Here is a 27,624-nt window from a genome sequence, read left to right on the forward strand (position 1 = left end):
GTGCATGTTCAAAAATTATTATTGTGAATTCATTTACATTGTTTAACATGGAAAGAGATTACAATTTTTATTTTTTGCAAATATAACGGATGAGATCTAACTTTTTATACATGCATTTGAAAAGGTATTTTCATATTTTTTTATTATAAAATAACTGCAGTGTATTAATAAACCATAGCCAAAATAACAATAAACTAATTACATTGTCTAAGTTTGGGTATTTTTACTATTTTATTTGATATTCAAAAAAAAAAAAAACAAAGGTATCATATATTCCTCATCCCAACTGTTAATATTGTGACAATCCTATGATACTCTGACCATGAAAAACTAACGTAAAGATGTCTTTGGAAAGTTGACCGATCCGTGATCAGATCTTTTTACATGACATCTCTTTTATTAGATTACTTGTTCCATAACATTGTCATGTTGAACCATATTAGAAAAAATATACTATATCTATGCTATAGAAATAATCTTGAAGCTAGTTCCGTCAACTTATAGGTGTTTTAGTTCTTCCTACACATTCGGTCAACTCGAACTACGCTAACTAGACATACTTTTAAATACGGAAATATTTTGAATTAATATTTAATAAATAGTAAACAGTGAATAATCGTTATCATTTTAATCTTATCCGGTGTTTTTTTTGTTTATCAATTCCGTTTAATGGTGTAAATAACATTGTTACATGTTTATTATTATATCTTTAAAATAAAAAAACACACGTTCTACGCGTGATGATGATCTGTAAATTATTAATTGATTAATGCATAATTTCCACAAAAAGACGTCATAAATATTGAAAATACACAAACAGAAATGTAAAATGCAATTCGATGGCCACTAATCACACTATATCAAAATATCCATTGACGATGACTTATGACACAGACCACAGATACAGTATATTAAAGTAGATTAAATAATGGAGTCGAAACATCGATTATCGACAATGCAGAAAAAAGCTAAAACAATTAATGGCATCTAGTATCTTCGAATAAGCAATACATAGGATAGATAAAATTTTCCATAAATTATAAAAAAAACTTATAACAAAAGATTAAAAAATATCATTAATATAAAAAAACTATTAAAACATTATAAAAATTTAAATAATGACTTGGTTAAATGTAACATAGTATTTACTTTAATTCTCATAATCGATCTTTTGTCTAAAAACAAAATTTAAATATCAGAATATTTAAATTAAATAAAATGGAAAATATTGAATAGATCGAGGAATCCATAATTTCATAGCAGGCTTCTTGCAAATTATTCCGTTGAGAATTGCAAACGGAATGATTTTAGTTTGGTTAGATGTCATGATATCAAAGTGTGTTGACAAGGCGACGTTTAGTCCGCCCTGCCCGTCAGCAAGTGCTCCCTGAGCGTGCAGATCTCGCGTTCGATGTTCTCGCGGGCCGCCGCCTCGAAGCACTCAAACTCCTGCGTGTGAAACAGCTTCGGGATCTGGGAGAACTGGTTCAGCACCTACGGGGACCATGTTTATGAATTCTTTAATCATAACTAACGCATACTATTTCGTATTACTAGCGTTTTTAATTAGATTAAGGTATGTAAGCTGACAGTCAATGGGACCCAAAGGATGTAGACCTGCGACGACCAGATTGATGCGGCGTGGCTAGGCCCCCACTAGGCGGATAGAAGACATGCAAGATCGTGCGAAGTAGCTCGATGCGGGCAACGCTAACCCGGTCATTGATATATTTTGTTTGGGGCACGTTAAACTTTAGTACCGGCCCTGGAGGCTTACTAAAACGCAAGGTGAAAAAACATACTATTTCACTACTCATGCACTATGTTTGTTTTTCACAAATTAAGTGTATACCCATCTTTACTAAAATAATCATGTCAAAATACAAGTGACATATAGTAAATTTGGGAGACGTGTTCGAAAACTAAAAAAATTATGTAACATGAGAAAATTAAACATTGTATTACAATACCTAATACAAATATTTGTAAAAAGAAAACAATTCGTATTATAATAAAAAATATCAAATTATTACACAGTTAAAATTTAATCAATTATTGTAAAACATTTAAAATACTATTAGAAATCAATTCTGCAACTGTTCATTATTAGTATATTACAGAATGGATTATAAAACCAGGGAATACCGGGGTTTAAGATATTTTCCCAATTGTATTTTGTTACTGTCTAGATAAATTTCTGTAAGCATTTGCAAAATTACAATTAGAATAAAAATAGCGATTTGAGCTATAAAATCGTATAAAAATGTATTTAATGTTTATGGTGAACCACTTTATTTAAAAACCTGTGCAAAAAAAGAGTTGGGTCTCGAGTTGCTACATCGAATACGATATCCAATATTTCAACTCGACACCAATTTATAACAAAAGCAATGTACTTATTTTTACGGTAATGGTGTTATAGGAAAGCTCAGATTTTAAAGTTTAAGAAATGATTATTTTGTATAAAAAAACAATTGCGTTTTTAAATGCAGTAGCTCTGAATGTGCGCTTGAAGAGCGAGTCGATTTGCTTGCAAGCGAGCGTAGTAAGAAGGTACCTTAATACGTAGTTCGACGTAGTTGTGGTGCGTGAGCTTGGAGTACTCTGCGCGCACGAGCTTGGCGTGGGCGTCGTACTCCTCGCGCGAGGCGGCCAGCACGGCCAGCTCGCAGTCGCCGAACAGCTGCAGGTCGCGCAGCGCCAGCTCGCGGCCGTAGCGCGAGCATGCGCCCGCGCAGCCACCGCAGCGCGCCGCCTCGTCGTCAGTCAGCAGCGCCAGGATGTACGCAGTCAACTCTTGCTACACCGACACCATGACACAGAGGAAACATGACGCACTGCTAGTCAGATACTATACCCCACCTTATTAACTACAAGTCTAGTGTAGAAGTACGAGATTGTAAGATGACGTTTCGTGCGTGCATTTCCTCATCCCTACTCCACATTGCCCCATCCTCAGGCTGTCCGCCAGTGTCTATTTGGTGTTGTCGTATTTACATCGATGAATCTCGCTGTCGCATCTTGAGTTTCGTGCAGTACACGCACGAGTTCGTGTGACGTGATTTTGCTACCACTGGATGGGAACCCTCCTAACACTTTAACTTCATGGTATTCTACACCTTTAATAGAGGCGCACTTGTTTTATTTACAAAAGGCTGTGGTGCGTACGTTGAATGGCGCTGAATTAAATAGGCTACTGTGCTTATGAGAACTTTTAGTTTTGGTCACAAAACCGCAAGCGATACCTTCTAAACCGATGCTTTCCTTCGTAGAGCCCATGACGGAGGGTAATTTGATTGTTAAGGGAGGCAATTTGAAAGTGAACACGAATTTAACTCTTTTTCTGTAATATAACATTTTATATGTTATATAGGGGGGCGTAAAAATGTTAAAAAGGTGGAGCATAGCATATCAAAGGTTGAAATACTAGTCTAGAAACTGTAGTCAAAAATGGAAATTGAAGGTTTGCACGAATGCATCAAGAACATTACCGACTGCGGGTGCTTCTGCAGCAGATCGGCCAGGAGCCGCACGGTGATCTCGGAGGGCGTGTGTCGCAGCACGATCGCCATCATGAACGCCGCCGGCTGCCCCACATCCTGCACGCCTTTCGCCAGCAGGTTCTGCCACACGCCAGCCTGCAAAACGTTTATGAGCAATCAGATGACGGTACAGACTTACTACCTATGCACGTATCGGAATATAAATAATTCCTTTTTTATTTTTACACAAAAGTATTGTGGCCAGCAATACGAAGCGAGAACCATACAAGTTGATGGAACTTAACTACATAAAAAACACTGTGTAACTTGTGTCTATGAAATCTAAGTATGTTGTCTTCTTGTAGTGCCTCTCTCTTATTTGCTGAACGTTCTTAGTCAGCTCTACATTTAGTGACAAAATATATTTCCTTCCGGATCCCTGTCCAAACCATGATGTTATACAACTTAGACTTTTTGCTAAGATTTAGTATTTTGTTCCCAAAAAACTCCTCATCATTTTTATTTTATTTTGACTCTATCACGCAACTAAGCACTTTTCGAGGGTCTGTGAGAGTTCGTTCATTTGTGAAAGTGATCACAAAAACAGAACCGACCGAGTTTCTAGCTGGCTCTTCTCCATCAGGATATTATTATTAAGAGGTTTCCCTTACATATGATACCGCTGAAATTTTGAGTAGATGCAAGTACGGTCTAAAAAAAATGTATACCATAAAGTGTGTGCAAATCGAAATGCTAAGCAAGCACTATTCGGCGGCCACATTATCAATGAGAAAACTAAGGAGCTAGAGTATCTAATGGATTCAGGCGTTATTTTGTGGAAGCCCATTCTAAGTAAGAAAAGGACCAATAAATAGCTACTTCCGCCATGCAGCTGTAGTCGTGCCACTCGTGTCGACTACTGCTGCATGGCGGAAGGAGCTAGAGGCTTGTCAGACCTTGAAGGTTTCCAGATTTGGTGAAATTCTAGTACGTAACAGTCCGAGCCGAGGCTTCCTAGGGACTCCTTGCGTTTTGCTTCCTTAAAGTATGAAGAAAATGAAAAACATTAATCCTCTTTTAAAAGGGGATTATTTCTTTTCACTTCATTGGAATCTATACCTGAAGATTTAAAGGCGACATATTCAGTTTGGTACAGACTTAGAGCGGCCCTCCGCGTAACATTGGACTCCCCCTTTAACCCTTAAATGCATGACTTTTATTTATACTTAAAAAAAATATTTATCTTGCAGATAAATACATTAAAATGCAGGGCAATAAAATGTATATAATATTTTTTATATTTACTTTTTAAAAAAACCTTATGTTGCATATATACAACACTATGCATTTACTCTCTCATTTTACGTTTAAGTGGTATGTTGCAGTTTTACATCTTTATGCATTTAAGGGTTAAATTAGGTTTTAGTTTAAGCGCCCTGCTTCCTTACTTTTACGGAAAATGCAAATTGCACTTGGACAGCAGTGTAAGATTGTCACGAAAGGTTTGCTGTTGGCAGCGGTGTGTTTAGGGACCTGGTAGGCGACGCAGTTGCGCAGCGAATGCCAGACGGCGTCGGGCGGCGAGGTGTCGACGATCTGCTGCCAGGCGTCGTCGGGCGCGGGGGCGGCCAGGGCGGCGCAGGCCACGTGCCACATGCGCGCCGCCGCGCAGCCTTCGCTCTCCGACGCCGACAGGTCATACACTGCAACATGAGACCACACGCTCGCTCAGTGCCCGGTGCAGCTCCTGACAGCAGGCCTGATCCGAAACATCTTTTGCCTTCAACCAAAAAAAAATCCTGGCAACATTGACATTTTGATACGACGCTTACGGGTTCGCGAAGATTCCATATTTTAAGATTCTGCTAGGATAATGTACTTTAGTTATTTTCACTGCATTATGTCCTATGGATTGATATTTCGGTTAAAGGCGCGGATATTTAAAACATGTGTTTTGCAAAACAGCCATCCGAGCTGTTTACGGCTTAGGACTGCGATTATCCTCGACAAAACGATTCAAAGAAATCAATATTCTTACGTTGTCTTTTAACATATTTACGATAATATTATTGAACGTTTATAATAATTACAATACATTCGAAAAAATATGAAACGTCTATTTAATATTTGCAAGTCATTGTGAAAATTACTTTATCAAAGTTTCGACTGCAAGGCTCCAATTCATTTGTAATAAACGGAATCAGATGTTATAATAAAATGCCGCAAAACATTTTCGAACTACAAATTGAAAAATTTAAAACGCAAATTAAAAATAAATTGACGGAAAAGGCTTTTTATTCAATAAACGAATATTTAAATGACAAGAATCCTTGGCAGTGACGTTGCTTGATAGTTTTGATTTAATTTAGGCTATATCTCATAAAATGCATAAGTTTAAATCTGTGTAACACTTTATCAAAATATGTGTTGTTGTGGAGTTTCTTTCTGCTTCTTCTCCACAACTATACAACCTTGCAAAGCAGAGTCAAAAATAAAACAATATAAAAACAATGAGTTGACGTAAGTTTTGTTAAAAGTTTAACTTTATCTTTATTATTCTACAATAAAAACTTTTTCGTTTCTCTTTATTTTTAATTTCGAATTCAAAGTTATTCATACAATGGATCAAATCTCTGACGTCAAGTCTAACTTCTGTTATGAAATGCCTCAGACCTGAGAAGAACAGGCGAGAGAAATTCTTCGTGACTCGTATTTTTATATAACTCAAAAGCCCGCAAGCGAAAATATCATTGCAAAGGTATGTTGTTTTCAATAGCCATTTACAATGTTTCATTTTTTTGACTCTGAACAATAGAAGCTTTTGGTATATTTTTTGTGATCATATTGTCAAAGCACATTCATCAATTATTTGTCAGATTGTCAGCTGTATGAGGTCGTGTCCTAGGTCACAAAAACAAACGGCGTCGCTGCGGACCCGCAGCAACTGGGGCGGCATGAAAACATCAGCGAATCGTTTGTCGTTGTAGCCAATTGTGTTAATTATTCGACAATATTTAGATCGCTATTGCGATTAATTTCAAATGGATTTCAATTAGACTTTATTTTCGTGTACTGTGACCTGATCAGAATTTCAGTTTGGGTTAGATATTAGAATATTCGCAGATGAACTAGACTTCGATGTATTTCTAAGAATTGCTGGTGTGAAGTGACAGGCTGTGCATATCGCTCGTGCAACCAACTGACGTTTGAACCGAACAGCGCGACTGGGGAAGTTTCCCACTGCGTTATTGTCGGAGCCACGACAAAGTCAAGGTCGCTGGAAGTAGCTGGATGCGAGTAGCGCCTTGCAGTGACTATCAGCTGTCATCATCGTATGCCAGTAATAATTGAAAGAGTTCAGTAGGTATGTACTTTGATGAACCACCTGATTTCCCCTTCTCCTTCATCCTTCTTGCGGCGATACATACGCTTTACATATACATAAGACATATATTACTATATTTAATGAAATCAGTCGTTACCTTGCGGAAGTCCATCCTTAGTAAGAAAAGGACCAATATTTACCCAGTGAAGACTCTGTGTTTGGCACTAATCGGTGTAACATAACTTATAATGATGCCCCCTGGAGGGGTGAAACACGTGTTGAGTAGTTTGGCGGTGGCGGTTATGTGATTCGCATTGTTTGCCGCATACGCATTTGTCAGCGGGCTGGCGGGCGGTGCACTTTGTTGCACGGCTACCACTGCATGTGCGGAAGTGGCTAAATATTGGTCCTTTTCTTATATATTACTATAGCTAATTTACATTTCGGACTTATTCGGACACGGTATGTTTGCGCGTTAACCGTTAACCGGTTAACCGCGAGGTAAAGCAATGATTGTGTCGCATGTACAGATATAGACGCCTGCTTTGTTGTATCATCACAGCAGCCGTAGGAAGTAAGTCTCTAAATATGCCTCTTCCAAAAAAAAAAAAAAAACAATAGGACCGGCAAGGAGGAACTTAAGCTGTGGTCTTACCTGATCCAAAGGCCCCAGCGAACATCTATTAGTTTGCAATAAGTAGTTTGTGAAAAACTTGAAATAAATTATCGCAATTATCGAATATATTCATGTAATATAACTTTGAGCGTATGAATTTACGTACGAGTAGTAACTATACTTTACAATATAACACTAGGCTCGAATAAAAGTCTTTACATAGAAAAACCGAATCGCGATGGACAGAAACTAAATTATACTGTTCCATAAATCAACGACAATTCCAATACATACGGGCAACCCTATAAGTAATAAACAAGTATGGCCTTTTTGTTTACTATTTTCGCGATGGACAGAAGACTAAATTATACTGTCCTATAAATCAACGACAATTCCAATACATACGGGCAACCCTATAAGTAATAAACAAGTATGGCTTTTTTGTTTACTATTTTCGCGATGGACAGAAGACTAAATTATACTGTCCCATTAATCAACGACAATTCCAATACATACGGGCAACCCTATAAGTAATAAACAAGTATGGCTTTTTAGTTTAGTATTTTGATGTCACTGGATAGCATCGCATATATAGTACATATTTTTTCAACCGTGACTTAAAGTTGGAAGTAGTAATAATTTTGAATATTGAATTTGACCAAAACTGCTATTCTCTTTCATAATAAGGCCTCGCGGTATGACTTATTGTATTCATGATACCTTGAAATATAAAAAAATAAATCGGGTAAGATGTTGCGACTGTCTTAAACAAGTACAATAATATTTAAAACATAGGTTAATAATTACATCGATCCTTGTGGTTTTGTTTCAATACAATAAAAGATAAGATAAAAATCATAAAATTAGAACGCATTAATTTCTTTGAATGGCAATAAATAATTAAATGCGTAATATGGAGTTTTATAATAAATTTTCTGGGTTTACTACCCATCTTAACGCGATTAAAACTTTCATTTCCGACGTTAATTTATGGGACATCTTATACAGAGTAAGATATTTATGCAATAGAACAAATATTTACAAGCGATTTCCGAGATATAAAAGCGGTTCACTCATCCATTACGCATACCTGACAATATTTATATTTGCAAAATAATATTGATAAGTATTTTACATATTGTATTTTGAACGCTATTGCAAGGATATAAAGATTAACTTAAAGTAAACATCGACCCGCTTTCTCTGGCGTTTCGATTGAACTTGAAATTCTGAGATACAATCAGTTTTAAACGCTATTGCATAGCGGTGGAAAATATCTTCGTTTGACAATGGTTCCAACGATCGTTCAATAATATGTCAAATATGGCGCGACTACGGTGTTGCCAAGTCGCGGTCGCCTTCCACCGCGGCCGATACTCGCTACTTTATAATATATAAACACAAACATTATATGCACTACGAAAATGACTTCATTTTTACATTTTGTATATTTCGCGTTTGAAAATCAGAGTAAAACGACAGAATCGCCACAAATTTTTTTTTTAACGGGTATAACTTTTGCTTTACATAAAATATGAATAGTTAATTATTAAATAATTTGTCATTTAATTAATAGGAGAATTTTTTTTATTAAATATAAAAACCTAAACTAAATTTTTAAATATTAATATTCCTGTATTTTTGGAATGTTTTTAATTTTCCGCTAACGACTGGGCGATGTGAAATAAGTTAAAGGCTACTGGAGCAGCGACAACCGTATGAGGTGGACATACGACTATATTCCCTCTCGCTTGCACAGAACAATACGATACTGTGGCAGTTCATGTTCTAATATTTACCTTGGAATATATCAACAGTCTGAAAGGAGCAAAATAAATAAACATGTAAGCGTCTAATCAAATGTCGGATTTTTGGTAATAATTAAGTAGATATTTATACAGAAGGCTTACAGATAAAAATATTTTTTAAACGATTGGAGTCTGAAACAAAATGGAATTAAAAACTAGGTTTCCGTGTAAAAAAGTAAATTAAAAAATCACCTCCCATATCTGGTTTTTTCTACCGGGCTTGCCAGTTTAATTGCGCTGTCCCTGGGCCGTGACGTCACCTACGGAACAAAACATTACACTGAGCGGCGGGAACGATGGCGGCTCACTTGGAAATCCCCTCCCCGCCCCGCCCGAGCGCTACGTCACCGTCTGCAACGACATGCGAGCGTACGATATCAAAACATTTAACAATTCGCACATCCGTGCGTCGCGTACATTCGCGTACGGTTGTACATTCATGTCACAAAAGAAAACATACGCAGACTGACAACACAGACTCATGTATTAGTTTAAATAAAATATCGTAATTTAATTTGGAGCGCAATTGACGCGAGTCGAGCTCGTTCAGGAGTAAGCCTGCCTCTGGTGCTGGCTATGCCCGACGGTACTCACGTAGCGGTCGGCTCCGCTCCGCTGGGAAAAGCGTACTCCGTGTGCGGTGCCCGTGAACGCGGCGACAGCGCACTGCTCGACTTCGAATGTCACGGCGTCGGCGCGGCGACGCGCTCGCTAGTGATGTGCTGCGACTTACGTGCGAGATATCGACAATTTTTAACGGGTTTAGAGAACCTAATAAAATGTTTTAGTAATTATTGTTATAATTAATGACGATTGACTAAAGGTATGAAAGCTTTCATGGGGGCTATACTTTATTTGCTGTCAATTAAAGAACGATTGATCCAAAAGTCAATGGTTTCAGAATTAAAAATTATTCCAATATAATTTCAGAGTGAACACTTTGTGTTACAAAGCCATTTGTTGACACGTGAGCTCTATATTCACTCCTTTTACACCTATAAATTGAACCTTCATATTTTATCGGCTTGCGAGCACGCGAGTGTCGAACGATGCTAAAATAATCGTTTTAATAACAGACGAAGGACTTCGAGCAACGGATGCTCGGCTATGGCAATTTTCCATGTTTTTTTTGCTTTCACCCGTCTCTGGTTTGGGACGGGGTTGTTTTTTATCTCTACTAATGTTTCACAGTCTTTTTTATTTTTATTCCCAGCTGTTATCCTTCACACAGTCTATCGCTTTATTCTTTTATACCACAATTTCATCTGTCTTTCTTTTCCATTCAGATTGCCATTCGTTCATCGCGTATTCCTTTTCCCTCATTTCTTAGTTTTCACCAAAAATAACAAATTCGTTTTTTATTTTTACATACTATTAAAATTATCACAGTATACTTTTTTCTAATTTATCACAGATTTTTGGATTATATATTCTATTTTTATTTATTTTTTATTATTTCTGAATGTTGTTGTTTCTATTGCTCAATATAAATTTTATTTATTCATTTTTGTTATTTGTTTGACAATGAAAAGGAATTGTTCTTTTTAAGGGAAAATGAAATAATACTTAAAAATCTTATCTCTATTCTTCGTTAAAATCTGTAATTGAATAAACTGACAGAAATATGTCCTAAACGTCAATTGTAAGAAAAAATGCCTTTACCTAAATAAATAATTTTAATTTATCACTGTTATTATTTTTGCATCGCGTCGACATAATGTGTAAACTCTTATTTTTAAATGTTTTATACTCAAAGCACAATTGTAAATTTATCGATATAATATAAAACATAATATCTCATCACTACAACTGTAAGGGAGGGAGAGCTTGAATTTGACGCATGCGTTAAGGGCAAGTTGAGGGAATTTCGTTCTTATCGCGGTGTAAATAAAATAATGCTTTGTTTCTTAAGCAATAAAGTTTATTTTGGCAATTACAATATAAATAGAAAATTCAATTGATTGAATCTTAGTATAATTATGAAAGTAATAATTTTTAATGCTCTTCTTAACGTATAAAGCTGTGTTTACATATCTAAAACAAATCTCCATTAGATTGAATAAATTGGACATTTGCAGACTGTCATTAATCGATGTTAAACAAGTATTGTAATTTGTTTTTCTTAAAATATACTTTTAAAAGATCGACGTTTAGTTAATATTGGATGGGATAAAGCTCCTCCCACAGTTTGAGCCTGTCTTCCTTCAGGTTGGTGCCGAGGGAGAAGTCGTTGTCTATCCGCAGGTAGGTCCGCCTGTCCGCGGTCATGGCGGGCCAATGCAGGCCCTCCAGCTCCGGCAGCGCGTCGTGCCCGCGCGGGTTGGGGTCGCTGTGGAGTTATTAAATTGCACACCCATGAAATGTCTCTAAATTATCACGTAACGAATTTTAGAGTCAACCGAATGCCCACTACAAGGCAAGCCCCCCCCCCCCCAAAGGACGCCATGACAACTGGTCCTGTGCTGCCCGCGACCAGCGACTTTAGCTATGACCTTATAGACTTTAACGACGTTTGTTTATAGCTCCATTTTTTGGACCTCTCATTCGCCTCGTCTATTTAGACAGGGAATTAATTTTTCATTAAATGTTTATTTCGTATTCTGCTTACTTCCTTTACAATTTCTTCTATACTATGTTTATCTTCTATACTATATATCCTTCACAATGTCTCACCTCCTTCTCGTATCTTTTATTATGTCATCGGTTCAACTAGTGTGGGAGTTACCCACTTAACGTAGAAATGAATTGCTCTAATGTAATGTTGAGGATATTGTTAAAGAAATCTCAACAAAAAAAGAAAGCGTCTAAGTTTGTTGCCAGTTCTTTACAGCTCAAGGCTCGTTTGGAACTCTTGTAGCTTCAGCTTGAAGGATGTGTCGGTACCTCTGCGACAACAGGTGTATTACGTGGTCGTAGCTAGCTTACCCGTGCTTGGCGAAGGTGTACCAGATGCCGGTCATGCGGTCGACGAGGCTTTCGTCCCGACCCTCCGTGCCCAAGAAGGGGAAGCGGTAGCTCATCGAGAGCAGGTATATCAGGTCGTCGTGATGAGCCGCAGCTGCGGACAATATAGGTCTAACTTGCAGGAATACAAACTGGATGTTTCCTTACCAACCAACGTTTTGTTGATACTACGTTAAAATACTAAATTATAATTTAACCAACACAAGTCTAAGGCAGGGGGTAAAAGGAATCAATGATAAAATACACGTTGTTAACATTAAAGTGTAAGCGTGTGTCCGAGCCATGATGCTCAAGCACTAGTTCGTTTTCAAATAATAAAATTTTATTTTATTTTGATCATAGATAATCATTTAAAATAAGAAACAATTTATGTGGACGTCCAAGAGGCGGTCTTATCGCACGAGGCGATTTCTATTTGATTTAGAGCATATAATTGGTTTCGGCAGCTCATTCCATAACCTTATAGCGACTACAGTAAAAGATTTCTCTATAAACATAGTAGAACGAGCAGGCATAGTCAACTTCAAGTTCTCCGATGATCTAAGCAACTTATCATGTGAGTCATGTAAGAAAAGAAATCTAGATTTAAGGTAAGGGAGTAAGCGCGTTGAACAAAATACTACAGAGAAGGGTAAGGATGCGGGCATTCCGGCGAAGTCGAATTGGTAGCCTCTTGAGCTTATTACAAAAATTAGAAACATGGTCATATCTGCGCGGACCAAGTATGAACCTAATACAAATATTCTGAAGGCGCTCGAGATTATTAAGTTGTTCTTGGGTATTATTACCATACCAAGTATAGAAGTGTTCTACTCGCCCTCGCTGAGTGTATGAGACGTATTCGTTTGGAGACTTTGTGTCAGCCCCTTAATTATTCCGCACATGAGTCGAGCCAGTTGCCGTCGCGCGCGCTTACCTACGGCCCTCTGGGTGTTGGGGTCCTCGTAGTGGCTGTGCGCGCCCACGTACGCGAACTCGTAGTACCACACGCGCTGCGGGGAGCGCCGGCACATCAGGTTGGCCATCCTGAAGCATCACATCAGCATATTCAAACAAGGCAACCACTTTAATTCTATGACAACAATGAACAGAGATCATTTTTGTCTCGGCCACTTACCTGTGAACCGGGAAGCCCATGATAGCGTCTCCGTACAGATAGCCCAGGTCCCTGGCCGTGGCCGAGTCGTTTCTGAGCCTCCTGTGTCCGAAGTAGGCCTCGCGCAGCCGGTTGACCTTGGGCGCCGCTGCCTCGCGCGGCAACTGCAGCGAGATGGGCGCGATGTGCTCCCAGTCCTCGTTCATGCGGTTCATCAGCGTCTCGTTGTTCAGTATTGCTGTCGGCGATACGAGGCGGGTCAACGCATTGCAGTCGATTCGGGGACGGGATTGCTCGCCGCTGCTTACGGCGTATGACGTCGTCAGAAAATTCGTTTAAAATATTGAACTGGTTCACTGTTCTGCGGACTCACTGAACGCTTTCCAGAAGAACTCGTCGCGCGTCTGGCTGACGATGAGCGGCACGGCGTGCATGTGGCCCGCGCGGATGGCGTCGGCGGGCTCCACGGCCAGGAAACGCTCCTGCCCCACGTCCACCTCCCGCACCGGCTTCCAGATTAGCACAGGATCGAAGCCGAACTCCTGTCAAGCGTGCCGTGACTTTAGTAAATATGTGGTCAACCAGTGTAGACAACTTACGGCCCCTTCGTTCAAACGTTCATTAACCGCGTGGGCATAAAGTGCTCACAATAAGGCATTTTATATCTCTGTGAACAATTGAACTCTGTGAACTATAATTAGAAAGAATTACAAATTAAATTGGGCATTTTAGTACCTGAACATGCTCGCCGGAGAAAGAAGATATAAATTGCAAAGTCGACAGAGAATATTAACATTAAGTTGTAGCTGTGTGACGTAGTAGCGAAACAGCGGCGCTGGCAGCGGCTCCGTCCAGGCTCTCATCGTGTGACTTTGTTTTCGTTTCCATGTCATATGATTTTGGATGATGCACGCATCTAAAACGGAGCGGGTTCTCTTCGCTTCATCATCATCAATAAGCCGATGGGCACTCACCGCAAAACATATGCCTCTCCCAAAGATCGCCTCGATTAAGCATTGCCTGCATCCTTGGACTTCCCGCGACTTTACCTGTGTCGTCAATCCACCTGGTGGAAGGACTACCCACGTCGGTCTCTGCTATCTTCTTTTATTATTAACAAGCGTTGCCTTTTCAACCTCGTATGACACTTACGTAAAAACCATCCAAAGAGTCCCCAAGTTCTTTCCAGGGCGTCGTCTTGAGACAATCCACCATGGCTTTGTTGGGGGTGGTGGGACAATTCACCAGTTCCGCCTGTCGCTTCGCTTGGGGTAGAAGGTCCGTGGGAGTGGGTGTTGGGATGGTGGGCGAGCCACTCATGGCTATCGCGCGGTGGAACAGACCTGCAAGGCATTTGTTTTATAATGTATCTGCGTTTTTACCCCTTATATCTTTTAATTTTTCAGCTTCCTCGAACTTATAACGTTTCAATGGCGGCTTGTAATTTTGATGAAACATCGCACACTAGAAGCTACGCACCAAATGCACAACTGCTGACCCGCGGGGCACGACCGGAGTCACGCTTTGATCGAAGTCTGCTTTCTTTGAACAATCGTCTATTTAGACATGTAATTTGCTTCAACCTCAGCGAAGGCGGGCAGAGATAAAAGAGGATTACGGCTCTCTTCACCATTCATGTAATCGACCCTAACCTTTATCTGCCCCCATACTAAACAGTTTCTGTACAATTTTACACCGCTCCGCAAGCTTAACTACATATAAGCTGTAAGAGCCCGCGGACTAACAAAATTAATCTCTTCCAAACATATGTCAACAGTGTATATTTGTACAGAGAGATCTCTACTCCTAAAACATTATTCCTGTTCAAGTGATTTGTGTCACGCGCGTACATCTATTGTTCGCACATTGTTTAGTTTAGCCGCTCAGTGATGATGTTATTAAGTAACACAGTGTTAGACTCCGGAACTTTCCGGAGTCGCTAGACACACTTCACCCAATGCTCTTTGCGTTTTGCAACTGGTGTCGGTGTAGCGGTTTTGAATCTGCTGTTGAAGCAGTATTAATAAATAACATTATGGAAGCGGCTATATGTGGACAGCACCGCTGACCTGCTTGTTGAGTTGAGTGTAGCGAACACATAAGATATAAATATAAAGGAGATCACCTTTAGACATTGGAGAGATCATGTGCAACATGACGCTGATGGAGCCGGCGCTGTAGCCGGTGATGGTGACCAGGTTGGGGTCGCCGCCGAACGCAGCGATGTTACGGCGCACCCAACGCAGCGCCGCCACCTGATCTTTAAACCCGTTGTTGCCGGGCGCCAGCGCGTCGCCCGTGCTCAGGAACCCTGACGATTGTAACTCAAAATTTATATAAACGATACAGGTTGTATGGTGTTTGAAGATAATGCGTTAGATAAATAGCAGGGAGGTCTTTGAAACAATGAGTGTCAGCACCGGGGTCGTTTTCAGTGACAACAACATTGTCCGCGCTCCTAGTTGACGTGTGGTGGAGACGCTATGGTTGTAGTTATTAATAATAGCATTTAACAATAAAGCATTTCATTCCAAATAAAAGGGAAAAAAGTCAAATCTATGACAAACGTCTTTACCAGCGGTTTGGTTCTCTGCTTTAGGTGACTCCTTTGAAATTTGTTCGCACACGTGCTCCTGGACATCGGACGTGTTCCTATCGGAAGCTAGGATCGTTAGTTACGGTCGTCAACTTTTTAGTTACTAGTCGCGGTCGCGGTCTAGCAAATGAATTAAGGATAATGAAATAAGTGAAGCAAAACTTCTTTGCAGGAATGTTCTCTCAATACGAGGATAACGCGTGCGCTGTCTCCACTTTGTTTTTAGAGAACCACTCTGCGATATATTTTCGTCGTTTTGCCTCAACGAATTGCGTACGGACACTTGTTCATATATCTAGTTCATGTTACGTGTTGAATACAGCAGGGTTGCTCACCGAGCGTGCCGAGGCGGTAGTTGATGGTGACCAGCACGACGTCGCGGTCCAGCAGGTAGTGCGGGCCGGCCACGTCGCTGCGCCCCGTGAACGCGTAGAACCCGCCCGGGTGGATGTAAATCACAACCGGCAGCGGCCGCGAGCTGCGGTTACAACCGATATATACACAATTGATTCTCGTCGGAGCCTTTTCTCTTTTGTCACGGTGCCTCTTAGGAAGGGTCGGGTGCCATTCGTGCAAGAATCTTAATTAACTATGAATATAGCTTATATATATGTGTACGTGTCAGGCAAAGTTTGATGTTAAGCAATGTCTACGATGCTTCATGCTTATTTAGAAGAAATCTATGTCTAGTCTTGTTGTCCGATGGAAGAAAGGAGATGGGGGTAACATTTGGTGTAATTCCGACGCGCACTCTCCAAAGTGCAGTCTAAAGAATGTCGATAAACTGGCCACTTTCCGCCGATGCACCAAACTTTGGAGCTTGGCGCTCACCAAAGCATTGTTATCTATCAACCTCTTGGCTCGTCTCTTTATGAAGTCCAAAGCTATTTAGGTTATCCTCCTAATTAAGTTTGGGTTTATAAGTCAATGTATAGTAAGTGCGCCATTTTGCGTTGACTGGTAGGGAATATCTAAAGGCATTAAGTTCGCCTTTACGCAGATGTAAAAAGTGTAAATAAATGAATATCTAAATAAAATTGTAAGTGTTAGAATGAAGTTCGCACCAGTTATGGCGGGGCGTGTAGACGTTGAGGCGCAGGCAGTCCTCGTCGACGAAGTAGGCTGGCGGCGCGGGCAGCGGGCACGCCGGGCCCTCGTCGCGCGCGTCAACTTCCTCCGCGTACTGCTCGATCAGCTGCGGGGGCTGCGGCAGGGACAAAGGTCGCAGTGACGTCACGAACACAGGAGGAGACAGGAGGACGAACAAAGTATTGACGGATGATGTCCTTGTAGTTGCGGCTCTTAAAGCTTCATCCGAATTTAGATTTATTTATATTTTTTTTTCTTTTGTTTTGACCGAATTCAGGGTCCGCAAGATAAAATATTGAGAGGTGTTGAAGATACAATGCTGTTTGTCCAACAACCTTCATTTTGCTTTTGCAAAGAAACTTTCTGGGTTTGCATAAGATACTCTACCCCGGTGTCTCCCGACGTGGGGCCCACGTCCCACAGGAGGGCAATTCGAAAGTGGACTTAACATGAGTTTAACGTAAGCGTACCACTGTACTATATACCGCTCTACTCTATGCGGGAGGACAAGAGTATGAAAGATTTCTACTCAATAAAAACTTTTTTGGGTTCATATTCAGTATATTGGAGAAGCACTGTGGTATTCAGTACATTCGGAGGGAAGCTAGACCTCCCCAGGCATCTCTGGTGTGCCACAGCAACACGAGTCCAACTCTTGTTTAGCCTCCCCACGTTCGCTTACCACAGACCCCTGTGTCAGCTGCATTAGTTTCGATGGAAGTTCTCGTGTCGCACGTGCTGGTTGCGCTATTACCGGACAATGGTTTTATGTACCTGGAACCTGAGGGGTCCGACGGGCGGCTGCGCGTACCGGATGCCGCGGTACGCTTCGAAGGCGCGTCCCCGCCGCGACTGCATCATGGAGCCCCGGATGCAGCCCGACGGGGTCGCCACCACGGGCTCTTCTTTACCCGGCGGTGAACATGCTGGTAAACGAAAGAATATATATAAATATATAGATAAATATATATATACATATATATATATATATATATATTTATGTATATATATAGACAGAAGAATAAACATGAATCAACTTTCATTTGTTTTCTTTGAAAATCTGCATAGAAATACTAGCGTTCGTAAGCGGCTCAGTGCGTGAGATGGGAGCCGTATGTCATGAGAATTTCTCTTTTCTTCTTCACATATAGGGATTCCGAATACTTAAAATGGTGTACAAATATAATATTAATATGGACAAGTCACTGACTTCGAATTTATTTGCGGAATTCGAAGCCATCGTATCAAGGCGCCTTTTTAATTGTCATAGTTTTTGTATTGATTAACATAAAAATTTGGTACATAGTACGTGTGACGAAGATTTTACATTAACTTACAAAACAAAGTAATGTCGGAGTATATCCGCGATATTATTTCAAGATTCAAGTATTGAATACTGCCCAACCTAATCTGATCACTTGTTAGATATATTCATTTCTCTGTATGAGTCCGCGGTCATATTGAATGCACAAATCTTAACACATCCAAGTGTTTCTGATAACGCCTTAGTTTTTTTTTGTTTTTGTACCGATATACTAAGTTTAGGCATAAATATATATAAATGTAAAGTGTGTTAGTTTATAAATTGATATAATACTATCCACTGGATTTAATACAGTCCTTTAAATTCGGAGAAGAATAATCAATAGAGTCGAACACTCTTTTCGTGGGTAAATTCTTCCTTGACAATATTACGTTGTAAAGCATACTCTTTAATATTGACTATGAATAACCAGCGGCCACTTTAAGGCATTTAACTAGCAATAACTAGCTGTAACTATATATTTAGCGTAATGCGATTACAGTAAATAATTACTCTTATCAACTTATTATACATTGAACTGTAATATGTTTTTAATGTCAAAATATTTATGTATCGTTTTATATACTTTCGTTTTTAAAAGCGAGATCATCAATATACGCATTATGCTCCTTAAATTCAACCGAAACGCAAAACATCACTGACGGCTTTCAAATTCAAGTCGGCGTTTGAATTTGAATTCGTGAACGATACAGCTTCTTCATCGATTCGTATATTATTAATAATGGGATGTTTCTAGGAACACTAAGTCGTTTTTCATATTGCCTCCTCAACGAATGTTGAACTTGTTTGGGCTTATTGTTGCGCAGTGAGTTTACTGAGTTCCGGAGGGGAGGCGGAGGCAGTTGACTGACCTTGTGTGTGGACGTGCGCATGCGCGAGCGCAGCGACGAGCGCGAACGCGAGCAGGCAGCCGCGCGGGTGCATGGCGGCGACTGACGCCCGCCGGCGCGCGCTGCCTCAGATATACACGGGCACGCGTGTCCCGCGCACCGTCCTGGAGCTTGAGGAAAATTGTTGATTGCATATGGAGCGACGAGACGCACGTGCTGCTGTCTCACTCTCGCGAAATTGCAAAAATATCGGAAGTCGTCTTTGTGACCGCAGTGCTTATAAATTTAAAATAATATCACTACTTGGTCGATAACTTCCATCTTTGGTATATAATTCATGGTGACGAGTACATCATTACGTCAGCCACTACCAAAGATCGCCATGATGACCGATCCTGCACTGCCCGCGTCTTTGTCTTGGCTATATCGTCAGTACTCCTGGTGGAGGGTTCTTCCCACGCCATGTCCACCGGCTGGTGTTCGCCACTCGAGATTATCAACGCGACGAGTGCTTCATATACGTATAATTATTTATTTATTTGAAGGTGACATTTTAAAAGGAAAAAAAAAGTCGTGTTGCTTGCAACTAGTCACGTGAGCTGGTTGCTCATCTGTCGCGGCCCCGCGGAAAGGCCAGGGTTCGTCAGCACTCGGCCCGCAATGAGTCGACGGATAACACATTAAGCGCAGTCATAGGCAAACACTTGTAATTATTCTCAGCGACTTTTATTTATTAATGTACAAGACATTGTGCCGTTTTGTGGAAAATATTTAATAATGAAAGGGTAACAGTAGAAGAAAAATATATTTTTATTTTTAAAATGGGGGTAGTGAATGTTGGCATTAAAAAAAGGCACACAAAGTTAAATATATATGTGTTTAATTATCTAAGGGTAGTGGGCAGAAGGCCTGGTCTAATTTTGCACCACAGCTCGGTACTCCCCTGATGGTGGTGGTAGGCAGCTGCACGATCTCCCAGGACTGGTCAGGCGGCAGCAAGTCGAGAGCAGGGAGCGCCGGTAGGTTGCAGTATGTGTCGGTTCCGGTGCAAGGTGATATAATTCCAACGGTGTAAAACTCGAAGCGTAAAACTTGCAGTGTAAAACTTGCAGTCTAAAACTTGCAATGTAAAACTTGCAGTCTAAAACTTGCAATGTAAAACTTGCAGTCTAAAACTTGTAGTATAAACTTTGCAGTGTAAACCTTGCAGTATAAGACTCGCAATGTAAAACTCGAAACGTAAAAATCGCACCTGTGAACAAATGTCACAGTTATGATATACATATATAAGTATATGTACAATTCGCTCCGCTGACAGTAAACCCGGAGATGGCTTGCGATGAAGTAAGGGCAGAAACCGAAAGCAGTTGTGATTGTTTACTGTCAGAACGGAGTTACAAAATGTAAAGCATGTAAAACAATAATAGAAGAGATAAATAAATAAACAAATTGAAAAGTAATAATGAATACATAATGATGGAACTATGGACACAGACAAAATGTTGAGCTCTAACTTATAGATAAATGCTACTTAATAATGATGTCTTCATAATATTTGTTCAACACTTACCCCTTGGGGTGCGAGACGATGTAAAGGTTGTGGCGTTAACTAAATGATGCCCGGAGAATGAATAGGATCAAGGCGTGAATTTATAACGTAAATTCTTATTGGCCCCGGCGCGTATGAAGACACATAGCTGGTGAACGCAACCGACACAAAGATTGTGCGTCGGTGCGTGAGACGACACCTAGCTAGTGAACGCGACCGAGGCCTCGATCCTTCTCCTGGCAAATGTGAACTGCTGTCGCTGGTGCGCGGGCGCATAGGAATTTTTGTTATAAAAACAAAGATCCGTTAAACCAATAGCACGCTCCCACGACCCCACGCCACTTGAGATACAAGGTTACCCGCTAAGGGTTGAACAATTTTTTGCTGTATTGCGATTTATGAGACGTTTCTCGTGATTATATTTTTTTGGTTAAAATTTTAACTAAGATTTATGGGACGTTAACTTACAACGTTACAACATTTCAATATAAAATCAATAAAGGAACATTTCAAATAAGCGTCGTTTATTTTACTAACGTTATCGTTCAGTCTTAGGACGTCCACGACTAGACATAGGCTCCCCCATATTTCGAATGAGATTGTTTTGAAGGTGCCTTCATCTATCATAAGGTCGTGTATTCATCTTGCGGGTGAACGCTTACTCTTGTAATCTTTCAGAAATAGTAGCTAAATGATATTTATTTGTTTGTATTAACAGCTACACCGGGTTTGAAGTGGTGGTACCTCGAAGGTGCTTTGGTACAATCTCTTTATCGAGGACAGTTACTTTTGTAGTAGTAGACTTTAGACCAGCATTTTTCAACCTTTTATGGTTCATGCGCTACCTTAGCGTTTCATCAATTACTACGCCCCCTTATGCAACATATATTTTTATATTAAAGCGAAAGGGTTGAACTCGTGTTGAATCAACTTTCAAATTTTTTTTTTTGAATAAAATTCGAACGCGCGGGAATGATTTAAAACAAAAACGCTACCACCGCAGTGGCCAGTAATACCAAATGTTCTTACGTGAATGCTGCATTCTTTTGAAATCATAAAATATTATACTGATGGTTATTGATGTGTTATATAATAAAACGGTGTATCTATGTGTAACGCGAGATGTTACATCTTTAGAAGGCTTTGAAAATAAGCTTCAATAATGTATTTACAAAACTTTTTATAATGGTTACTAGTCCGCCTTTGACCACCAACTCGCCTGTTGGAAATCGACAATAAGGTATAGGATAGGATAAGGTTCACTCTGAAGAGACTTGGGTTATATTTCTCAGGAAAAAAAGAAGCCCGCAGAATCTTCTATACTCGGGTTGATGATCAGAAACGACGAAAAGAAACGATTAGTACCCTCCGAAGGGAACTCCGCGGTGTAAGGGTGGTAGTGGGCCGACCTCCTACTCGTCCTGTAAAGAAACGTTGATGGTGGAATAATATTTTAGAGTTCCGTAGCGCATTGCCCCAAAATGATCCCCGAGAATGAAAGAATTTTTTTGGGAGTCCTATGTTTGTATCTATATCTACACATCTTAAATAAGCATATGGTAATCAGACATTTTATTGTTGTTATAACGTTTAATTGGACCATTTTAATCCGCAAGCAATATGCTTCTCGTGGAGTTTTTCTAATTTATATATAGATGGCGCTAGTTTTTATTAAGCACACGCTTTTAACAAAGTTGTTGAGCATGAACCTCAAAGTTTTCTTAGTTGTTTTCATTGTGTTTATTGACGTATTGTAATGTTTTTGTGATGTTTTTGCTCTTAGCCCTAAGGCTTTTACAGTTTCGTCGGAAATGAGTTCACGGAATGGAAGGGTCCGTGAACTATACTCAAGACTAGAGCAATCATGTTTCCGAACCTGCATTAGACACTCATTTGTAGGATAAGGCAATAAAGACGAAGCCTTCCTGGTTTAGTCCGTGGTATATGTACTAACTTACCCCATATTTATACTAATCATTAAAATTATGAAAACAATATTCAACCAATAAAAATAGTGAGTCAATCACAAGGCGAGAAGTATTGTAGAGCGCTGTCTCTTTCGCACGAAGTAAATATAAAGCGCTCGGGCGTGGGATTCCCCTGTTCGTTGCGCCGACTATGACGTAGTTCCTAAAATTTTAGTTATTCCTGGATCGGGGATACCTTGACAGTCTTTTAACTATCATGTACATTGTATTATGAAGAAATTTTAAGTTATTTATTTATTTTATTTTATATTCTTTATTGTACACGATAAGATACATTTAATAAGTTTTACAATAATATACAGAAAAGTACAATGGGCGGTCTAATCACACAATCTCTTACAGACAACCATAGTATGGAAAAGATTAAAGTACTTATAAAGGGTAGTTTACGTATACAAAAAATACATATTCACAAACAAATGAACATAAACATACATACATACATATATAACATATATACATAATACACTTATAATAAAAAAGGTTTAATACATATTATAATTATAATACAATAATAAATAAAAACATCTAACTGACTTAATTTTGGTTTTAGGAATAATTATAGGTAGGAACGTAATTTTTTGTAAGGTAACTTAAACACATACATGACCCAAGAAATGTGTTTTAAAATTAATGAATAAATAACACTTCCTTGTACTAAACACATCGATACTGATAAACAAACAAAGCGCATCTGTTTGTGGAACCTGTGCGTGTAAGTTGACTCACAAGGAAATTTTAAAACGTACGGCGCAGTGAAGCCTACTGCGGTCGGATCAAGGTTCGATGCGTGATTCAGTTTGGTTTTTAAAAGTACACAAACAACAAACACACGTATATACCAGGCTGAATAATATAGTCACCTATTATTTCTAAAGCATTTTTTTAACTTTAAATCGAAGGCTTTCTAATTCCTTTTGACCGTAGATACTACCATCAGTAAGTACTTCATTTCTACTTCTTTGCGAGAAAATTAAAACCAGTTGGACAATTCGCGTATATTGAAAACTACATACAGGATGATTCAGTTTAGGTGTAAAGGGTGTATACGTGAATGAATAGCACATTTGCTTTTAATTAATATACGGTACACCCTATCCAAAAATGGATGAAACAATAAATAATATAATGATAATAGTAAGAAGCGTTTTTAAAATTCGGATATCTTTTTGCTTTGCAGATAGACGCCCAATACAAGACAGGCCTCGTCATAAAATCGCCACGATGACGGCTCTTCCGTTGCCTGTACTCCTCGCAGCCTTAACTGTGGTCGGTCCACGCAGTAGACACAGCGATGTGACACGTCCACTGTCACTTCACATGAACAATTCTTCAGGTTAGTATATAATAAAAATAATTATTATATACAGTTTGTCCCTGCAGACTGCACGGCCAGGAGTTATTCGCCAGTATTATTTCAAAAGAAAAAAAATAACGTCACTTATTTCATAGTGCTTGCTTTACGTTTCATCACAATATCTCTGGAGCTATAAGGTTAATAAGATATTTGTCAGGAATATCCCTTTTTCCGTGTAAATGCTAAAGCGATCTGACCTACAGCTAAGTAATACAGTAGGCAAACGTAATTATTTTTGCCTATTGGCGTGCGTAAATATATTTTTTTATTATTTTGTTATATGACACTATCACTTTACTATATTCCCTAAACTCTTATTTCATAATCCATTCATATTTTTATTGACATTTGTTTTGTTTTACCTTTACATAAATTAAACTAAAAATTTTTAGCATCGATGTATTATTTTTTAAGTAAAAAAATGCAAAAATTTCTTTATCTGTTATATTTTTTAGTAGAATCTTTATTCCACAGACATTAGCATCCGCGCCTTTGTTTTTACAACTACATTTAATACATATTACCAAAATTATTATTTGCTCCTGTTTTTGTTTGTTACAGTGTTTACTAAGTCTCTTAACCTATTTGCTAACCTAAATCTTAAACTAAATTGTAGTCTACTAATTATTATTTTTTAAAAATCATTGGTGTTTTGTTTATTTTTAACAACGCCTTTACAAGGTCTTATATCAATATTTATGTTATTATCACCAACCAATTACTCAGATTCAAACCCAAGACACACATTAGCTAGAAGTTGACCTATGCGATTCGACAACTAATTAGTGATTGCATGAACTAGTCTATCATGCACTTTATAAAAATATTTTCCTCTTTATTTACAAGTCGGTTTTTCCACCTCGCCTCATCTCGCTGGAACTACTATTGTCGTATATTTTCCTGTTACATTTTTATTACATGCTAGTTATCCCGACGGATTATGTTCAGCCAGAAGTTCTTGGCTTGCTGAATTCCAATCAATGTCAAGTCGATGGACGCCCACTCCAAAGCACAGGCTTCTTCAAAAATTGCGATGATGACAGCTCTTGAGCTGACTGTAACTAGGGGCTTTCCGCAAACTTGACTATGTCGTCACTTCATCTCTTGTAAAGCCGCCTAATTCCAATCCTCATCACCAACGACCTACCTGCTTACTCCACCTAGTGGGGAGCCAACCCACGCCGCGTTTACTGGCACGTGGTCACCATTCGAGAACTTTTCTACCACAACTGCCTTTTGTTGCACGGTTGCACGAGTGAGGCCCACTGCTACTTCAGAAATTACAATAGAAAAATAAACTAACATAACGTATTTTAGAGTGATCACTTTTTTATAGAAATAAAAAAATGAATTCTTTGATAAATAAATACTAAGACATGCAGCTATTATACAACAATATAAATTATCATATCACGTGTAAGGGTGAATCTATGTCCATATAAATGCATTGATTTATTACCATGGGAATTCTGTAACGCTAATATGTCTACGTAAATAAATATATAGTTAGTTTTTTTACAAACTTTTTTTACATATATTTAAATTTCGAATGCGTCTTGTGATTCAAAATTAATGTAAATTTCATATGCTTCGTCTTTGTTATGAAACGTCGCGTTTTGTAGTTAAAAAAATTTCCTAAAATTACAGATGCATAGTTCTTCGTTTGGAGCGTCACGTTTAATTTATTTAATCTGATTTGTATATGTCACTGCATTTTGACGCTGCACATGGAAAACGTAGCATCTGTTATTTTTAGACATATACATTTACGTAGATTTGACGACAGGTGTTTAGTTTTTCGTTTGGAGCATCACACCTTTGATACAAAAACCACATAAAATAATTCTAAAAAATGACAGATTCTTCGTGTTTCGTTAGGAGCGTCGCGTACAATTTGTTTTACATGGTATTTGAAATAAAATTAAAAAAAGTGACATGTTTCGTTTCTTGTCTGGACCGCCAGTATGCAGCGATATATACGAGCGAAGACCGTGTCACAGGTCAGTACGCGATGCGCTCTCTTGCGGTATGATGGTGTTATTATTGACCGGGCTGCTCGCGCTGGTTGCCTGCCACGGCGCCACCAGTTCCAACGGTTTGTGCAACAAATATTGTCTCGAATTGAACCTTAGTATAAATCTTATTACAACATTCAAGAGTGTTTAAATCTATTTGCACGGTTAATATTATAATATTTACATCAAACAATATTGAATTTTATTTAAAAAGAGCCCAACTGAACTTTTGGACAGCTCTTATCTTCATTCCGAGCTGGTGGTAGCTTACGGAAGGACCTTTTTATGACGGTAAAAAATATTGACGATTCATATATGTGTGTAAATGCGTACTTGAATAAAGATATTTTGAATTGTAACTGCTTTGTTGATTTCTTTCAAATACTCGTGTATTCGAATTGCAATGGGATACATTATAACATATGTATGTATTTATTAATACGCTATGCGTGTTGAATATTTCCTTAAATTATTTACTACAATTTAAATATAATATAAGTTTATATAATATAGCATAATCTCAGTAACCTATTTAAAAATAAATTTGAATTTACGTTTAAGCACTATCAAATTAATATAATTTTACTTTAGTAACTACATCTTGTGATTATAATATAATACAATACAACTACATATAGATCCAAGACGTAGTCGATTACGAAGGGTCAAAGTCACCCAGAGAGTAATGGTTATGTGCTCAGAGTTTCACTGCGAGATCGAATTAAAAATGAGGAGATCCGCAAAAAAACTAAGACCACAGACGCAGCGCGAAGAATTGCTTGTCTAAAGTGGCTGTGGGTGGAGCACATCGCTCGTGAAACCGATGGTCACTGACCACGAGCTGGTAACCGCTGCGTAGGTTGACCCTCCCCCCCCCCCCACTAGTCGGTCCGACGACATAGTTTATGTCACGGAAAGCCATTGGAAGCTGGTACAACACTTGTCATCGTGACGTGCAGTGGCCAATATTTATTTATCCAAATATACAACTATACGTGACTTCCACCTATGTGTTGATCGATCATAATATTTCAGAAAGTACAACGCTTAGAAACTTGAAATATATATAAGCTTTATATAAATATTCCTTTCGTCGATTAGAGGTCATATAAGATGGGATTTCAGGAGGGGTCGTTCTCTATTTCTCAAATTACTACTGCCCCCTTTGGGATGGTTCAGCTGAGTACCGGCTCGAAGCTCTAGACTCAATAGAACGGCTTGTTTTTCGAGTCTTTGTTTACTCAGCTTTGAACACCACCGGCGAGTAGTTCACGACCTTATTCCACCATCCCCTTTTCTCTAAAAGACTAGTAGGAAGTTAACCTACTACCACTCCTACACTGTGGAGTTTTCTTAGAAGCTTTTCGAGTCCTCGTTTCTGGTCTCACAGCTGGACTATGGAACGATATGCCGGCCTCCTTATATCCTAAGAATTATAACCCAGGTTTCTTCAAGATCAGAGTGAATAGGTATATCTACAGCGTTTGTGTTCTTTATCTTCGCTTTCTATCAGGCGAGTTGGTCAAGTGAAGACCATAAAGCGTTAAAAAATGGATAGAGGACAACTAGTACATTATACAATTAT

The 27,624-nt window shown here is 39.0% G+C and overlaps 2 protein-coding genes across 2 annotated transcripts; both read right to left on the reverse strand.

Moving 5' to 3' along the window:
• Window positions 1-240: 240 nt before the first annotated feature.
• On the reverse strand, window positions 241-9,912 carry LOC137924674 (uncharacterized). The gene is made up of 6 exons (XM_068768095.1): window positions 9,826-9,912; window positions 9,424-9,491; window positions 5,016-5,185; window positions 3,492-3,638; window positions 2,558-2,800; window positions 241-1,494 (listed from the first exon to the last, which is right to left on the reverse strand). The coding sequence occupies exons 2-6, from the start codon at window positions 9,428-9,430 to the stop codon at window positions 1,357-1,359; spliced, it is 705 nt and encodes a 234-aa protein (XP_068624196.1). The 5' UTR covers window positions 9,431-9,491; window positions 9,826-9,912; the 3' UTR covers window positions 241-1,356.
• Window positions 9,913-11,144: 1,232 nt separating this feature from the next.
• On the reverse strand, window positions 11,145-19,220 carry LOC137924718 (juvenile hormone esterase-like). Its single transcript, XM_068768136.1, has 11 exons — window positions 19,152-19,220; window positions 17,751-17,902; window positions 16,952-17,091; window positions 16,223-16,365; window positions 15,417-15,602; window positions 14,444-14,634; window positions 13,665-13,833; window positions 13,313-13,529; window positions 13,112-13,221; window positions 12,157-12,289; window positions 11,145-11,560 (listed from the first exon to the last, which is right to left on the reverse strand). Exons 2-11 carry the CDS (start codon window positions 17,835-17,837, stop codon window positions 11,386-11,388), a joined length of 1,551 nt encoding a protein of 516 aa, XP_068624237.1. The 5' UTR covers window positions 17,838-17,902; window positions 19,152-19,220; the 3' UTR covers window positions 11,145-11,385.
• Window positions 19,221-27,624: the final 8,404 nt, after the last annotated feature.

Source organism: Battus philenor, unplaced genomic scaffold, assembly GCF_028537555.1.
Source record: "Battus philenor isolate CCGP_79_NKW_IND1 unplaced genomic scaffold, ilBatPhil1.0.hap1 SCAF_24, whole genome shotgun sequence".
Taxonomy (NCBI): domain Eukaryota; kingdom Metazoa; phylum Arthropoda; class Insecta; order Lepidoptera; family Papilionidae; genus Battus; species Battus philenor.

Excerpts from the sequence above, each read along its gene's own strand:
- LOC137924674 (XM_068768095.1), bottom strand. Across the intron at positions 3,639-5,015 it reads GCAACTGCGTCGCCTACCAG|GCTGGCGTGTGGCAGAACCT; the intron begins GTCCCTAAACAC and ends AACGTTTTGCAG. Across the intron at positions 1,495-2,557 it reads ACGTCGAACTACGTATTAAG|GTGCTGAACCAGTTCTCCCA; the intron begins GTACCTTCTTAC and ends TGGTCCCCGTAG.
- LOC137924718 (XM_068768136.1), bottom strand. The coding sequence starts at position 17,837 with ATGATGCAGTCGCGGCGGGGACGCGCCTTCGAAGCGTACCGCGGCATC. Across the intron at positions 15,603-16,222 it reads CTACCGCCTCGGCACGCTCG|GGTTCCTGAGCACGGGCGAC; the intron begins GTGAGCAACCCT and ends TACAATCGTCAG. Across the intron at positions 13,530-13,664 it reads GTTCTTCTGGAAAGCGTTCA|CAATACTGAACAACGAGACG; the intron begins GTGAGTCCGCAG and ends TATCGCCGACAG.